At 37.9% G+C, this 18,652-nt stretch overlaps 1 protein-coding gene across 1 annotated transcript in view; it reads right to left on the bottom strand.

Annotated features, from left to right (window-relative positions):
* The window catches only part of Atf7ip2 (activating transcription factor 7 interacting protein 2), a 34,570-nt gene extending 18,672 nt beyond the window's left edge, over positions 1 to 15,898 (bottom strand). The window contains exons 1-5 of the mRNA XM_052758723.1: positions 15,754 to 15,898; positions 12,468 to 12,586; positions 9,764 to 9,898; positions 6,571 to 6,669; positions 3,944 to 4,104 (exon numbers count right to left, since the gene is read on the bottom strand). Of these exons, the coding sequence (XP_052614683.1) occupies positions 3,944 to 4,104; positions 6,571 to 6,669; positions 9,764 to 9,898; positions 12,468 to 12,586; positions 15,754 to 15,898 (659 nt within the window). The remainder of the gene's footprint in view (positions 1 to 3,943; positions 4,105 to 6,570; positions 6,670 to 9,763; positions 9,899 to 12,467; positions 12,587 to 15,753) is intronic.
* Between the last annotated feature and the right edge of the window lie 2,754 nt (positions 15,899 to 18,652).

Here is an 18,652-nt window from a genome sequence, read left to right as displayed (position 1 = left end):
ATTGTTTAGGAGGCTTGGTTACAAGTTGTTGTTAAGGGTTAGGAAAAGGGCTAAGCAAAGAAAATTAGACTTAAGGTTCTTGCTTTTAAATAAATAAATAGATAGATAAATAAGTGGTTCTTGCTTTTTAATTAATTAATTAATTAATTAATTAAATGAAAAAAATATATAGAAATGATAAAATAGAGGGCAGATTATTGAATCTACGCGGAAAAATAAAGAGAAGATATAGGTATGATATAGATAAAAAGATAATTGAATTTACTTTTAAAAGACAATTACTAGTTTTAAATATTTTACATTGGATTAGATTTTTGTATATTGTATACAAATTATATATATTGAGATTGATATTGTTAGAAAATGCCATACATATATTTCTAATCTTGTTCAAAATATTGTACTTATACCATTCATTTAACAATGTAATGCAATTTGCTAATCCTTGAATGTTATTATTACCAACTATTAGGATATAAAGAAATGAAAGTTAGTAGTTAGATATTATAATCAAACTTGTAGTCATATTAGGTATGTTTTCAAGATCAAGAAATATATTTTAGATAGACAGGTCATCTTCAAACCCTTCAGAGATCTACAGAACATGGCATTTAAAATGTTTTAATAACTTAGAAATTTTTTATTTTATTTTATGACTATGGGACATGTTGGCTCCTGGCAGTACCAATCTACTTCAGAGAGAATATGGGCATTGAAAAGACTACATATGGAGTTAACTTTCATTGTGGCAAAGTTAGCCACTGGACAACAAAGTATCCTTGAATCGACTGCTGACAAACGGACAGACAGGACATGAAACAAAGAACTACCGATTCTTGCCAAGACAAGTGTGGTTGTGGCTTTAACAAAAGGCATCTTCTGAGGCCAGGACAATATAGCACCATCCCTGAAGTGGCCTTTGTAATCCGGAAAAGGTACAGTGCCCTTTTCTTCGAAGGCAGCTGAACAGGCAGTGGACTGATGGCTTCTGATGTGCAGTGGAACAGCAGCTGAAACAGTTATTCTTGAAAGAATAACTGAGCTGACGGAGTATAACTTCCCAATGGTAGACTGGCATTTAATAAAAGAGTTGAAGCCACCCACAAGCTGGAGAGGAATGGGATGCGGAGAAGAACAGGATGCCGAGATGAAGCTACACACATGAGCCAAGAAGAATGGACAGCTGAATTAAAAAAACATCAACAATTTCTAGAATTTAAAATCCTGAATCATGACATGACACTAGTGGAATTCAGGTGTTTCTGGTACATGGACTGCTCTCACCAAATGTGAGGTCGAACTGTTGGCCTTGTGTACATCCTACTTCACAAATGAGTCTGTCAGATACGCTAAGCCTATAGGCTGAAGATGATGCCCCAGTGCTGCGGAGAAACCTTGGGTGACTGTACAGACAGCTGGCTGTTTCTATCAACTCACATTTTTTTGGAAGTTGCTTGTTTGCACTTCCTGTTTTATTAGGTAATATTATTTCCTTCTTAGGTCTCTGAGGGAGTTGAAGATTAGATATAGTTATAGTTAAACGTTAGAGTAGTTATAGTTAAAGATTAGATAGTTATAGTTATAATTTTCCTTGTTAAGAATTTCAGAAAAGAAACTCACTAAAGAGGTGTAAGTGTATAAATTTGAAAGACATTATAAGATAGGCACTGTCCTTGCCATGCAGGAATGCTAAGAAACAAGCTGAAAGTGCTGAGAAATCACACTGTACTGACATATAGACCAAAATCACAATCAAACATCTCAAGCGCACATGCTACAGGATACACTTGGGAGTTTATGTGAAACTTATTGTTCTGTATAAATAAAACACTGATTGGCCAGTGGCAAGGCAGGAAGTATAGGCGGGACAAGGAGAGGGGAGAATTCTGGGAAGTGGAAGGCTGAGTCAGAGAGACACTGCCAGCCGCAGCCATGACAAGCAGCATGTGAAGATGCCAGTAAGCCACGAGCCACGTGGCAAGGTATAGATTTATAGAAATGGGTTAATTTAAGATGTAAGAACTAGATAGCTAGAAGCCTGAGCCATTAGGCCAAACAGTTTAAATAATATAAGTGTCTGTGTGTTTATTATAAGTGGGCTGTCGGACTGACAGGGCTTGGTGGAACTCGGAGAGAAAACTCCAGCTACAGTGTGTCACAAAAATAGGGGGAAATAAAAGATTAGGTGTGTCTTATAAGGACTATAGATAAACTTCATTCTGCTCAATTCCTGATGCTTGAGTGCTGTATTACTCATCGAACTCATCTAAAGCTATATAACAATGTATCTAAGACTGCAATGACCTTTAAACAAAACAAAACAAAACAAAAAACATATCCTTATTTCTGTGGGTACAGAAGAGTATTATAGTTGAGGGATCCTGGCTCGGGGTCTCTCATTAGAAGGTTAACTCGAGCTGCACTGACCCAAAGGTTTAGCCAGTACTAAGATACAATCAACTTTTATAGACTGTCCTATTTGACCTATTAGAATTTTGTTTAAGATACATAAGTCTATTTTGTGGGTAATTTTTCATTTATACAATATTTTAATATTGATTTTTAGCATCAAGGTTCATTTCTCATAAAATGAATTTAATAAGCTTCTTTTTTTTCATACTCTGGCAAGAGTTTACTTAATGTTTGTATTATTTCTTCCTTAAATGTTTTATAAAACTCATCTTCTAAGGTGAGGTATAGTGGCACATGCCTTTAGTCCTAGTACTCCAGAGGCAGAGGCAAGAGGGTCTCTGATTTTGAAGCTAGCTTGATTTACATAAGCAAGTTCCAGGCTAGCCAGCCTATAGAGAGCTGTCTCAAAAAACAAACAACGAAACATAAAAGCCATCATGGCCAAGCTGCATGTGTATTACACTATCTGTACATTTTGGAAAGGATGCTTAACTGCCAAAAACAGCTCCATAAACTACAGGTTGTTTCCGTACATAAAGTGAGTGTCTGCATGAGACAGGATCCACTGGTAAGTGGACACAGTTGCCTGTGAAGTGAGGGTACCGCAAAGCCTCGGCTTCTTTACTTTGCATCATCAGCACCTGCTTTCCTCTCTTGTCACTTCAGGGATTTCAGAACAAAGCCGTCAACAAGTGGTAGCAGCAGACTCACTGATTGATGACTCCTGCCTTCATCAACTAAATGCCTTCTTAATAGATTCCCGACTTGACACCAAAATGCAGGCCTCTATACATAATTAGAAATAATAAAAATGTATCTTAAAAACAGGGGCTGGAGAGATGGCTCAGAGATGAAGAACCTGAGTTTGGTTTCTAACACCCATGTTGGGTAGCTCACAACTACTTAGAACTCCAGCTCAGATGAGATCTGACACTCAGCTGAGCTGCATTTATGTGCACATAATTACACACAGACACACAAACATACACATGAAATTAAAAGGATGAAAATGCAGGGCTAAAACTGTATGTTATGTCCCAAATACCCAAACCAGCCAGGGTAACACAGACCCTGTCTCAAAGTCATAAAAACAGAAAGACTTTATCAGCATTTTCCACTACACCCCTTGAAACAGCACTGATCTAAGCCAAGCAAGCTTCTTTGCTTCTAAAACCTCTCTTCCTAACCAAACCCAATCCCTCAAGGCTACAGAGCAGTGCTTTATGATACAATTAGACAAGTAAGTTCATCCCAGGTGGATGTTATCAAGATAACACTTTCAAAACGGAGGGCACCAAAAGTGATCCACTAGTCACTATGACAAAGGTTGGAAGCAGCACAACAAAACCTGACACATGACAATTCAAAACCTGAGTGCTGTTCAAACAACAACAGAAGCTCAGAGAACCAAGGGAATTCCTTCAGACTGCGGATGTGACGATGAAGTTTTAAGCTACCTTATGTTTAACTAATATAACTATAAACATATATTAAGATAAGTAAATTTATGTGTTTTCATAGAAGTGCCTACCTTTCAGAAACAAACTCAACACAAGCTGATGAAAAATTAACCCTTCTACTTGCTTTTTCTGAAGAGTTAAAACGATCAGGATTCACAGAAGGCATTCTTTTACTTCGGCTTTTAACTGACTCTTGGGTCACACTCGAATTCATTGCCTCTGAATCTGTAACCTGTTAAATGAATGAGAAAAAAGGTGAGTGGAAGGTAAAATTTCACATGGAAGAGTCTTATATATGTAAGTTAAAATATTAAATTGCTGAGAGCTGGTGGTAGCAATGGCTTTACCAGAGGCCACAAGAATATACAGCAGATGACAATGGATAGTTCAGGTATCAACCCACCAGATGAATAATTCTCTAACGGAGGAACCCCATTCAAGCAAGGCTTACAGGACCACAGACTCTGAAAACTGGTTGCTTCTGTCTGTAATTTTCTCATGTGCCACTACATTTCTTCCCTAAAAACAGCTGTGGGGTTCTTCCCATAGCCCATTGGTGGTGTTTTGTACTTTTGGGGCACATACATCTGTGGATGGTCAGAAAGATAATTTCTTCTTAAGCTGTATAATTTTGATGAACAGAAATATACTAGGATATGCTTCATAATTAGCTCTACAAGGACTGTAAAACACTTAAGCCTGTTTTATATCATTAACTCAGACTGACATAAAGAAGACAGCAATTTCTTCTCAGTTCTAAAACAAGTTACATACAATTAGCTGATTTTAGGTCTCAGAGCAAACTCAAACTATGTTTCTGTGAATGGTGTTAAGTTAGACCTTCACAGATAATACACAAGGACAAATTCCCAGGTGTCTGATCTGTTGAATCAAGGTTTTTAGACACAAAGCAATCTAATTACTATGCCCAGTTCTGGTTGATAACACAGACCAGCGGCTACTCCCTGCAAAAATTCCTCAGCAGTTTGTCTCACTGGGCACTGTGCCCCCGGACTCAGGTTACAGCCTGAACCTTGCAGCTGAGCGTTGCCATGGTTACTCACTCCCCTCAGATGTAACTTTTTATTGGTTTCCATGGGATGTTTGAAGGGGGAGGCAGAACAAGAGGAAAGAGAGAGAAGCTTGAGAAAAATAAAGAAAACAATCATCAGTATGTGTTTGAGTCTTATTCCCTCAGATAAATAAGAACTATTTCTAATTCCTGCTACTCTGAAGGCATTCTTTTTACAACCCTAGAGCAGTTCTGGGAGTTGGTCTCTCAGACTGCAATATTAAATGTTTTGTACTTCAATGGCTGATGACCATGAAGGTGATTTCTCTGCCAAAATGAGTCAATTAAATTAACAATGACATTACAAACCTAGACTGTGAAAACAGGACAAACAAATACTGAGATACTTAGACATCATCTAATTTCTAGTAGTCTAAGTTTTAAAAACTAAAATAAAAGAGTGATTTTTAACTTCCAGTTGTTAATGTATTTAAACCTTGGGCTCCATGGGGCAGCATGAAAAATAAGGCAGACACACTAAGGCAGAACTCTGAAGTGCTATTATACTAAGTAAATTGATTTTATATGTGAATACACTCACGTACCCTTGGAAAGCAAAGAGGAACAGTGTCCATTCACTTACAGGACAAGGTAACATAGATTCACTTTCTCTCTCTCCTCCACTCTTATCTACAACATTACAGGCATGTAAATAATAATTCAATGGGTAATCATAAAGCAACTAAAAAATTTAATGAAGGGAGACTGGTTAGAGACTTCATGACAGTGAAGTATATGCTATACATCATACTAGATTATAACGAAAACAGACATCTCTCCATCAATCATTCCAAATATAAAGCAGTGGTTGGTGGTGATTCAATCCCAATACTAGAAGAATCAAAGGTTCCATTTCATAAACCACAGTAACAGCTGGGTGAACACTGAGGGGCAGAGGAAGTCTAAATGGCTGCAGCAACAATAGGAAGGCAGAGCCTAACCAAGGACCAATCCCCAGAACTGCATCCCAGAAGAGTAGCCAGCCAAATCTACTTCAAGGGCAATTTTGCCCTCTTCCCACATGTACGCCAGCAGCAGGGCATAGACTAGCAACAGTACTCAGCTCTACACCAGAGAGAACCAGCAGGCTCAATGCACTCTGTGACTAAGAGCACAGATCAACAGCAGTGGGGATTTAGGCAGTACCTGCAGGGACCAACAGGTAACCATGAGGAGCCCAAAGAATGAAGCCAAGCAAAAGAGCACACAAAAGCCATAAAAGTAAATTGTTATTGAAACTACAGCTCTGAAGAAGCCTGTTTGTACATACTAAGCCTAAGTAGAGTACCCATTAAGGGAGTAATGTGGCAAATGGCATGACTTTTTGGTCCTTCCAAAGACTTGCAAAAGGTGGTAGCTATATGTATCCTTGTACCCCAGAACTGTCTTTCTGACCACAAACTTAATTTTAGAGCTGTATTCTGGATATGCTGAGAATTTCCCCAATCATCAAGTCCTGGTTCCTTTTCGTAACAATCCCTCCTTCAGTGCCACTTCTGTACTTTTCACATTTAACTTTAAAAAACAAGAACCCAACATTGTTATCTAAGCTTTCTGTCCTTGTTTGGAAGTATATTCACATCCAACAAGCCAAGCAGATTAAAACTTGTGTGTATTTATACGAACCTCACAGACTGTATTATTGGGTAACGTGTTTGGTTCCAAACAATTTCCTTGAGATGATAATACTGTTTTAATACGTCTTTGAAGTCTTCTGATTTTTATCTAGAAGAAAGAAAACGGGTGTCAATCACACCAGGGTACTAAATACTACAAAAGAAGAATGAAAACTATTTGACCAAGTAGTCTTGTGAAATGAAGGCATCTACTCAAATAAATGAAAAGATCTTCTTTTCCTTCATTTCTTTTTCATCATAATTCCAGGCCCCAATGACTCCCAGAAGGGAATGCCTTCATTCTTTCATTCCCTTAGCGAGCATCTTTACTTTTTAAATTTACTTATTTATTTATACATGTGGTCTGATGTATTACAAGCTAGCCTTGAACACCCTATGTAGCCAAGGATGTCCTTGAATTTGTAGCTTTCTTGCCTCTATCTCTGGGTAGTGGAGCTGTACATGAGCATACCCTGTTTATGCATGCTGCATAAAGATGGGATCAAACTAGCTAGGTCATCTACCCCAGTGAAAAACTGCTGGTGGCCATGTCAGAGGAGCAGCAAGTAGCAATTGAAGTTCAAGGTGTCAGCCCATCAGGAGGAAACTCCCTGATGGGTCAATCTTGGACAGGCATGGAAACATAACGTTCTACTGGGCATTTTTATCTGTGGATTGTTATGAAGATGATCCCTCCCTAAGCTATACTGTCTAATTAATAACAATAATAGCTTATACAGAGTTTTGATGAATAAAAATTAAATACAAGGAAATGTTATACAGCTAGGGCCTACAAGTTTTACCTAAGAAGCTGCATAGATCGCAGTTCAGGTTAATGATTTAGGAAAACAATTGAGTCCCCAGGAGCCAGGCTGGCTCTAATTCTCTTACTGCTGAATAATGCAGTCACAGATTTCGGTGTGCATCATTAGCTAAAACAAAGCCTTAAAATAACTTCAGGTTAGATCAGATGTTTTGATAATAGCATTAAGAAAAATAACCCCAGAAAACAATCTCAAGTTCACAAGGACACATAGCTGAGTTATAGATTCATTAGGTTAAGGTAAAAAATACAAAGCAGCCCAATTGTCACTAGCTGATGTATTTTCCTTGCTAGGTTTGGTTGGTGATCAAAGGTGATGACTAATTACTTGTGTGCATTTTTGCCCCCAATCTCCTGATATAAGAAACTATTGATGGCCTTTAATCACAGCACTTGGGAGGCAGAGGCAGGTGGATCTCTGTGAGTCTGAGGCCAGCCTGGTCTACAGAGTGAGTTCCAGGAAAGGCACCAAAACTACACGGAGAAACCCTGTCTCAAAAAACAAAAACAAAAACAAACAAACAAACAAAAAACTATTGATGAGTGGGTATGCACACCAAAGATTTAAAGTAGAGCTGACTGATTCTTTTTCATATATAAAAGTTTAGGTTTAAGATTCCTTATAAGATTACCTTTCAAGATAAGTAATAAAGCAATTGGTCCTTTCTTTGTAAAACTACAGCCCACCAGTAAAAGACCTAACTGAGAACATCTTGCTTGCCTACGCAGTTAATCTATAACAAGTTACTTGGGTATGAATGTATGTGGGTTCTTGGGATAATTTGTTTTTCACTTGTAATACATAAAATGTTTAATCATGTAAGGGATATGGAAAACATGTTTTTAACTGTTTGTTTTGTATTCATTGTAATCATTCACTTGAAAAACAGAATGTAACCACCCTGTAATTTTTATATTGCCTGAAAGATTTTGCTGGGGTATATAAGCTGTAAGGGAAAGAATAGAGATAGAGTTAGAGAGAGTTAAAATGAGTTAGAAGGAAAACATCAAGAATAAAGATAGACTTAGAAAGAAAACATTAAGAATGAGAGAAGGAAAATCACCAGGAAAATAAAGAATAGAGAATCAAAGAATAAAGAAAAGGTCTGAAGAAAGAGAGTGTGTGAGTATCTTTTTCCCCTAACCCTCACAGATAAAAAAGTCATAGTGCGTGCCCACACTGTGGATTTCCCTTTGAGCCCTGAGCTGTCTGGAGGCTGGCCCCCCAGCCAGTGGTAACAAATTCTCACACAGTCAACATTTGCTATCCAAAGAGGAATGGTTCCAAGTCAATACAAAAATCTGCACATTAAAACCATACACACAATCTCTTGTGCACTTTAAATTATCTTTAGATTACTTACAAGGTCTGATACAATGGGAATACTATTACATAGTTGTTACAATGTACTGTTCAGGGAATAATGACCAGACAAAAAGATGGTACACACTCAACAAAAACACTTTTTCCCTGAATATTTTCAGTCTGTCTGTGGTGGCACATGCCTTTAATTTCAGCATTCAGGAGGCAGTGGCAGGCAGGCCTCTGGGATTGAGAGACCTTCCTAATCAGTATAGTGAATTCCAGGACAGTCGGGTAGTTGAAGCTATGTAATGAGACCCCAAATCAACAACAAAAGAAAAAAATCAGTCTGCAGTTAAATACAGACACAGAACTCAAAATGTGAAAAACTGATAAATGAGGCTGTCAGCTACTTAAGATGGTTAAGAATGGAAGGAGCTTGTTCGGATGGCTCATGGTTCCAATTCCAAAATCAAGAGGATTTAAAGGAGAAGAATATAGAGTTCAAAACCAACCTAGACTACATATACCCAGATCCAACCTCAAAAAGAAAAGCATGAAAGATAAAAAACAGGAAACAATCTGTCTACAATAAAACTGATGTTGGGAAAAAAAAAACAAAAAACACCAGACTGTAAGCCTAGAAAGAAAAAAAATAATAGGAAAAAGAAAGGCAGAGAGTTTGAAAGATCTTAAAACAGATTGTGTAAACTCTAATAAAGCACATACTAAAATGGAAAGAAAAATGCCCACGTATTACGGATAACCATCAACAGACACAGAATGCCTACTAGGACTAAGATTAAACTAGTAGGTCTTTTATTGGAGCGGTTGTCAAGCTGGGGGTTGTATCTCATATCCTGCATATCAGATATTTATATGACGATTCATAACAGTAACAAAATTACAGTTATGAGGTAGCAACAAAAGTAATCTTATGGCTGGGGGTCAGCACAACATGAGGAACTGTATTAAAGGGTTGCAGCATTGGGAAGGTTGAGAACCACTGTTTATAACATAGAGAATATGACCACACTCCACATATAATAAAAGGAAGAAATAAAATTAGAAACTTACAAAGAGTTCACCAGCTATTGCTTCATGCTTATTCTTACACTGGGTCTTCCCAATGCGTTCATTCAGTTCATTCAGTTTTTTATCGAATAGATTACAATTTATCATGTAGATTTCCTGTCGGATCCAATGTTTAACCTAGAATTTAAATAAAAGCCAAAACATGCCAGTTTCAAATTTCAAAACAATTTTACTTCCTGCTTTTAATTTTTATGTGTATTAATGTTTTGCCTGAATGTAGGTATGTGCACCATGCACAGGGGCCAGAAGAGGGCATCAGAACTCCTGGAAATGGAGTTACAGATAGTTATGAGATAGCATGTGGGTTCTGGGACTTGAACCAGGGCCCTCTAGAAGAAGAGACATTGTTCTTAAAATCTGAACCATCTCTCCAGTCCACTCCTACTTTTTTTGAGACAATATTTTTTACTATGTAGCCTCAGCTAGTCTGTAGACCAGACTATCCTAGACTTCAAAGAGATGCACATGCCTTTGTACCCCAGGTGCTGGATTAAAGGTGTGTACCTCCAAGCCCAGCTTATTTTCTACTGCTTAAAAATTGCTTTACTCTTTCCTAATTTTTTTGTTTGTTTGTTTTTGAGACAGGGTTTCTCTGTGTAACAGCCCTGGCTGTCCTGGAACTTACTTTGTAGACTATGCTGGCCTCCAATTCACAGGGATCTACCTGCCTCTGCCTCCGAAGTGCTGGGATAAAAGGCATATACCACCACCGTCCAGCCTTCCTGATGTTTTATAATGACAAACTGCTACATATTCCTATACCAGTATTATAAAAACTGAACATTAAATTTTGCACAGTGCATCTAATATTTAAAACAAAAATAGGGGCTAGAGAGATAGCTCAGAGGTTAAGAGCACTGACTGCTCTTCCAGAGGTCCTGAGTTCAATTCCCAGCAACCACATGGTGGCTCACAACCATCTGTAATGAGATCTGGTACCCTCTTCTGTATACATAATAAATAAATAAATCTAAAAAAAAAAAACAAAAATAAACATGTTAAAATTAAGTTCATCTTCAAAATAATGACTACATAAATCTAAAAAAAAAAAACAAAAATAAACATGTTAAAATTAAGTTCATCTTCAAAAGAATGACTACAATTCATATAGTTCCAGTTGACTACTGTTTTCATAATGTATATTAAGCACAGTATATACCAACTGAATAACACAATAACCATAATGAATTACAATCAGACCCATCAAAACAACAGAGTACAGTTATTCTACTAGAACTGAAGATTATATTTCTTCCCTTTTTTGTCTTTTGTTTTGTTTTTTGAAATAGGGTTTCTCTGTATAGTCCTGCATGGTTGTCCTGGAACTTGCTCTAGAAACCAGGCTGGCCTCAAACTCTGAGATCTACCTGCCTCCGCCTCTCCCGAGTGCTGGGATTAAAGGCGTGTACCACCTAGCCTGGAAGATTATATTTCAATTCCTAGTTGATCAGACAGATGGACCATAAAGAAACAAATAATTGGACAAAAATGAAAGCAATAAGTATATTTAATAGTGTTATAAAAAGCAGTATACTTACATTAGTTTGGAAGAGGACTATGTAACTGAATGTATTAAGACTCAAAAATGAGTTTATGAAATAGTAACTGTGATGTGATAAATAAACAGCTATTGCCGGTGACCAAGAAACCCCATGACCAATACAAAATGTTGGATTGTCAAGTAAAGCTCAAGATCATCCCATGTTTGACTTAGACATTTGGCAGCTTATTAATTTAAAAAATCTATCTCTTTCTATAAGACATTTACAGATATGTAATTCTGTAGATTATTTGGTCTAGAATCACTCCAGAAAATATAAATATATTGGTAAGATAAATAATTTAACTCTTAATGTTTTTGCTTACATTATGACCTAGCTAGTTTATGTCAACTGGAAACAAGCTACCTAGAATCTGAGGGCCTCTCAAGTGAGAAAATGTTTCCATAAAATGAAGTTGTAGGCAAGCAAGCCTGAATGGGATTTTCTTAACTGGTGATCCACAGAGGAGAGACCAGTCCATTACGGGTTAGGCCATCCCTCAACTAGTGGTCCTGGGTTCTGTAAGAAAGAGGCTGCCGGGTGATGGTGGCACACACCTTTAATCCTAGCACTCAGAGGCAGAGGCAGGTGGGTCTCTGTGAGTTTGAGGCCAGCCTGGTCTATAGCGTGAGTTCCAGGATAGCCATGGATATGCAGAGAAACCCCAACTGGAAACCTGCCCCCCTACCCCAAAAAAAAAGAAAGAAAGAAGGCTAAGTAAGCCATGTGAAGCAAGCCAGTACACAGTACCACTCCATGGACTCTGCATCAGCTCCTGCCTCCAGGTTCCTGCCCTGACTACTTTCCTGGATGATGAACTAGGATATCAAAGTATAAGCCAAAGAAACTCTTTCCTCCCAAGCTGCTTTTGGTCATGGTGTTTCATCACAATAATAATCCTAACTAAGACATACTGTAAAGGTGTATGTGTGTTTTGAGGTATGTTCCATGGAGGGAAGAGGTATCAGATCCCCCAAGCTAGAGTTATAGGTTATGATCCACCAGAAGTGGGTGCTCGGAACTGAACTCAGCTTTGCAAGTGCTCTTAACTTCTGCTCGCGCGCTCTCTCTCTCTTGCCCTTTCAACATTTTTTACTAATCAGAAGTGTAAGTTCCTAAAGAGAATATTTTAAGCCCAACATTACCTGTTCTAGCAGTGCTGTATGCCTTTCCAGAGCTACACAACCATTTTCATTAATTTGCTCTGAAGCTTTCATGAGCTTAACATTTTCTTTGTTTTCTGAAAACATCTTCTGATCATAGCCTAGAGGAGATAGAAAGATTACAGGTAAAAGTATTCCTTCTTTTTCTTTTTTTTTTTTGATTTATTTATTTATTATGTATACAGTATTATGCCTGCATGTGTCCTTGCAGGCCACCCCAGATCTCATTACAGATAGTTATGAGCCACCATGTGGTTGCTGGGAATTGAACTCAGGACCCCTGGAAGAGCAGTCAGTGCTCTTAACCTCTGAGCCATCTCTCCAGCCCATAAAGTACTCCTTAAGAAGGAGATAAACACTCTAATTCAAGGAGTCTAATCAAGTGGAAAAAATAAAATATGTGACAACAGTAGTACTCAAAAAAATTTAATTAATAATTTTTTTAAGCTGGGCATGGTGGTGCATGACTTTAATCCCAGCACTCAGGAGGTAGGGTCAGGTAGAACTCTGTGGGTTCAAGGCCACCCAGCACTATATAGCCAGACCCTATCTTAAAGAAATGTATATTTAAAGTGAATGCAACTGCATAAAAACATTTCCATATGTTCTTTAAAAAAGAAATCTTAGGTAGGATTCTGGTCTCAGATATAAACCCTTTTCAGTCTTGTTTCACAGGGATAACCACTGGGCAAGGAGGCACATAGTTCAAATTATAGCATTTGGAAGGTGGTAAGAGAATCAAGAATTCAAGGCCAGACTGGGCTGTATAGTGAGTGAGACCCTATCTCACCAAAACAAAAACATGAAAAAACAACAAAGCCTTCCAAACACATAAAACAAACAAACAAAACATAAAGCGAAACCCTAAATAAATTGTATAATGTAAGCCTCTCTATATATAGTCACTTAAGGAATCCATTACTTCGATGAAGTTATTCAGCAATTTAAATTAACTTTAAAATTATTATTATGTAGTCTGCACATAAACAAAAGATTCTACTAGTGTGGGCATGTGTACATTGTACATAATGTGTGTCTGTGAATGCCATGACATTGAGTGTGGAGGTCAGAGGACCTCTTTGTGAAGTCAGTTCTCTTCTTCCACCTTTATGTGGGTTCCAGGCACCAGGCTTTGAAGACAGCACCTTTATCTGCTGATCCATTTTGCTAGTCCTAATCAGCATTTTAATCAACCAACATAAAGATCCTACTTCTAATGATATTTATTTTGTTATTTAATGATTTTACAACTCCAGCTCTTCCTTTTTTAATTACTTGGTTTCTCTCCAAGTAGCTCTCTGTAGTTGGGCATATGAATGAACTGCATCTATCTCTTATTTAGCATATGCTCTATAAATCAATTCTATGCAAATAAATAGATTCACCAACAACTTAATGTACCTGTTCTCTAGGGGGACTTACAAAGCTCCACCTCCCAAGGAGCTATCGGCAGTTAATGTTTACAGAGGGAGGGGGAGACATTTAATTTACTGGTGTATCCACTAGTAAGATACCAATGTTCCTTTAATCAACAGTAATTAAACTCACTGGGTCACAACAAGCAAACAAACACCCATGAAGATAGAAGAAGGATTACTTGGTTAATCCTTTCCCTCTTTTGCTGTGCTGGGATTCACATAAGAGATGGTAATGGGTAGAAGGCAAATATGATCAAAATACTTTCTGCATATATGAAAATCTCATAATGAAACCCATTATATATAATTAATAAATGTTAATAAAAATCTATAATCTATTAAACAAAACTTAAAAATAACAAGAGATATAGTTAAAATAAATCATCTTCCATAAACTTCTTTTTGAGATTTTCTGTCCTCACATGGGAAAGTAATTACCTTTTTTGGGTAATATTTCACTTTCCTTTTGATATATTGGATAGCATTAAATTGAATAAAGTGTGACCTAAGGCTCCTTGCACACTTATTTGTAGTTTGGCGTCAACATCTTTCTGTATGTGGTAAACTGTAATTTTAACTTGATGTTTAAAGATTTGTTTATTTATTATGTATACAGTGTTCTGCCTACATGCATGCTTGCAGGCCAGAAGAGGGCACAAGATCTCATTATGGACGGTTGTGAGCCACCATGTGGTTGCTGGGAATTGAACTCAGGACCTCTGGAAGAACCACCAGTGTTCTTAACCGATGAGCCATCTCTCCTGCCCCTTAACTTGATGTTTAAACAGACTGTGGCTTACTTTTTTTTTTTGGCCTGACTGTATCGTGTACATGCCTGATGCCCTGGGAGGCCTGAAAAGGGCATCCGATCTTCCAAAACTGGAGTTATAGATGGTTGTGAGCCAATATATGGGTGTTGGGAATCAAATCTGGGTTCTCCAAAAGAGCAACCAGTGCTCTTAACCACTAAGCCCCTGTAACATACTTTTATGGAAATAAACTTTCAAAACTCAGAGGTGTTTAAATGACCAAGTAAAACAGACACACTAACCAATCAGGCTGCTGCTTCTCTGTATTTCACTTCCTATAATTTTAATCTGCCCACATGATAGGAAGGTTTGTTGTTGTTTAGATACGGGGTCTCATGTAGCCTAATCTGGCCTCAAATTTGCTTTGTAGCTGAGGATGACCTTGAATTTATGATCCTTCTGTCTCTACCTGTTTAGTACTCTGGATTACAGGCAAGCACGTGCCACAATGGCCAGCTTTATGTGGTGCTGGGGACTGCTTTGTCCACACTACCAATTGAGCTACATATACCCCCGGCCTCAGAAAAGAGCTCTTTTGAACAGTATTTGGTCTTACCTGTTGCCCAGTTCTAGCACTGCAAATAAAGCCAATAATTTCAGTGATTAACCATAATTTTCTGCTTTAACAATGTATCTTTCCATCTCACAATCAAGAACAATTCACAAACAAAACCGTTTAAAACATAGCCATCATTTACTTTTGTCCTATCTATGTGTACTCTACTTTTTTGTGTGTTGGAGACCTTCAAATACCCCTAAGGAAAGTGACTATTTGAATTTCTCCAAAAGACACAGAGGCATAAGTTGACTGTGTGGAGTATTTGCGGGAGGAGTCAGGAGATGGCTTGCCTTTGTGTAAGGACATTTACAACCTGTCCTTCAGTGGTTCCTGATCTTGTTTCTAAACATTTTCTTCTACTGCTTGAATTAAATCCTGGAAGAATGCTATACTTTCCTGTGAAAATATTGAATTACCATTACAGTAAAAGAGGAATCAACATTCCAGAATGTGCACACTTGCTAGCTATAAGCTCAGATTACCATTTGGAATATTAGTTCCAACTGTTGATTTTGAAGCTTCAACATTCTTTGACTTGTTCAGGATCTCCAACTGCTTCCGGCAACTTGTAGGCATTGTTTTTTTGGCCTTTAAAACTTTCTGTCTTTTCCTGTCTGGACTTTCCATATTTTGTATCCTAGAATTTAAGATATATTTAACATGATACTTTGCCTCAAAAAACAGATTTAAATGCATTTCCCCAGTTAAATAGTTATAATAATATTAAACTAATACCAAGACTATCTCTCCATATTAATTATTTCTACTTGGAAGTTATATTCTAAACAGAAATAATTACAGCCAAGATTTTAAATAGCAGGTCGTACTATAATGAAGACAGAGGGACTGACAGGACAGGCTTGAAACCGGAAAGAGCTTCACATACAACTATTTAACTTGTCTCAAAAGTATTATCTGGATAAAGGAGAAAAAGACTGGTATTATAAAGGATTATATAGGATTCAAGTTTACTAGATAGGTGTATGCAGAAAAAACATACTTTACTTTTTACCTCACACCTTATCTTAAAATCAATTCCAAAATAATAGGTAACAGAAACAATAGCAAAGTAACACTAGATGGATCACATGTATAAACATGAATGGCTAAAGTTTTGGGAAAAAAATCAGACCTTTTTTTGTTTGTTTGTTTTTGTTTTTGTTTTTTTGAGACAGGGTGCTGTGGGATGTTCTGTATGACAAATGTGTTGCTGATTGGTCAATAAATAAAACACTGATTGGCCATTGGCTAGGCAGGAAGTGTAGGCGGGACAAGGAGGAGAATAAAGCTGGGAAGTGGAAGGCTGAGTCAGAGAGACACTGCCAGCCACCACGATGAGAAACAGCGTGTGAAGATGCCGGTAAGCCACGAGCCACGTGGCAAGGTATAGATTTATAGAGATGGATTAATTTGAGCTGTAGGAACAGTTAGCAAGAAGCCTGCCACGGCCATACAGTTTGTAACCAATATAAGTCTCTGTGTTTACTTGGTCGGGTCTGAGCAGCTGTGGGACTGGCGGGTGAGAGAGATTTGTCCTGACTTTGGGCCAGGCAGGAAAACTCTAGCTACACAGGGTTTCTCTGTGTAGCCTGTCCTGGAACTCACTCTGTAGACCAGGCTGGCCTCGAACTCACAGAGATCCACCTGCCTCTGCCTCCCGAGTGCTGGGATTAAAGGCGTGCACCACCACCGCCCGGGAAATCAGACCTGTTTGAAGTGGGCAAATCTTATTTCTGTAGAAAGCTCTAAGGCATAATAAATAAATATAATAATAAAAATATGTCCATATATTCCACTAAAAATCAAGTGCATGGAGAAAGTTGATGTAGAAAAGTAGCAAACACTGTACATATCTAACCTAGCTCCCCAGTAGGGAAGAAACCTCAGGCACAGAACAGGTAGACATGCTGACACCAGACTGGCAATCTTAGCTACAAGAGAAATCCACAGGATAGACTGGCTGAGAGAATCAGACTCCTCCAGTCTCTCTTCTCCATTCCTGGATTACAAGCATGCACCACCACTCCCATCATTTTAACATGGGAGCTGGGGGTTGAACTCAGGTCCTGGGGAAATAAGGTAGCAACTGAGCCATCCTCCTGCCTTGTACTTTTTTTTTTATGATACTACTATATACGAGCTCTTAACATCTTTTTTGGACTCTTCATTTAAAGTCCTGATGTTCCATGATGAATGGGGTTATAGCCTAATAAATTCAAGTTGAAATGCACTTAAAACCCCAAATAAGCTCATGTTTAAAGCTGCCCAAATTTTTTTTCAGTCCTTGACTCTGTGAGACAGAGACTGATGTAGTCAGACTGGTCTTGAACTTACTATGGAGCTAACTGTTGATGTTCTCCTCAATTCTGAGACTCCAGATATTTACTAAATAGAGGCCTAGTTTTAGGAGGTGCCAGGAATCAAACCCAGAGTTTCATGTGTGCTACTATACTGGATTAAAGCTGGAAAACTTAAGTCCAACAAACCCAGTGTAAATTTTAAAAAGATTTAAGTTCAATCACTATAGACTGAGGGATATTTCTATATGCTAATCTTTTATCTTTTAACTTTGATGATTTTGAGTTGATCTTTCATTTTTAGGGACTTCTTACAATTTTGTACCTGCTAGTACTTTATTTTTAAAAGACTAAAAGTTTTTCATTCTTTCTAATCTCTATACTTTTAGTTTACTTTCATATCTAACTATCCACACAAGATCCTTTGGTACAATGTTGAATAAAAGAAGCAAGGAGTCACCTTGTTCCTAATTTAGAAGGGAAAACTTCCAGCTCCTCATCACAAAGTATGATGTTATCTGTGGATTCATCACAGATGCTTTTTGACAGATTAAATAAGACTGAAGTGATTCTTTGATTAACTCATTTAGTGGTGTTGCACCGCTGGTGATAAAACACAGTTTGTAGAGTGCTTGCCTATTATGCAAACAGCTTCAACTTTAACCCCCAGTACTGCATAAAATCCAAGCATGGTGACACAACAGGCCTGTAATTCCAACACTCAGGAACAAATGAAGGCAAAATGATTAGGACTTTGTTATCCTTGGATACACAGCCAGTTTGAAGTCAACAAGGGCTCCATGACTCAAGGCAGGCTAGAGAGACGGCTCAGAGGTTAAGAGTGCTGGCTGCTCTTCTAGAGGACCTGAGTTCAATTTCCAGCAACCACATGGTTGCTCATATCCATCTGTAATGGGATCTAATGCCCTCTTCTGGCATGCAGACTTAAATGCAGAGAGTACTCACTTGAAAAGGTTAAAAAAAAAAAAAGCAGCAAAAACAAAACACCTGAGTGGTGGTTTGAACGAGAATGGGCCCAATAGGCTCATATGTTTGAATACTTGGTCCCCAGTTAGTGGAAACA

The sequence above is a fragment of the Peromyscus californicus genome, unplaced genomic scaffold (genome assembly GCF_007827085.1).
Source record: "Peromyscus californicus insignis strain IS unplaced genomic scaffold, ASM782708v3 Scaffold_3__1_contigs__length_106647218, whole genome shotgun sequence".
Lineage (NCBI taxonomy): Eukaryota > Metazoa > Chordata > Mammalia > Rodentia > Cricetidae > Peromyscus > Peromyscus californicus.
The sequence above is the reverse complement of the archived record's forward strand: the minus strand, read 5'-3'. Positions and strand labels throughout refer to the sequence as shown.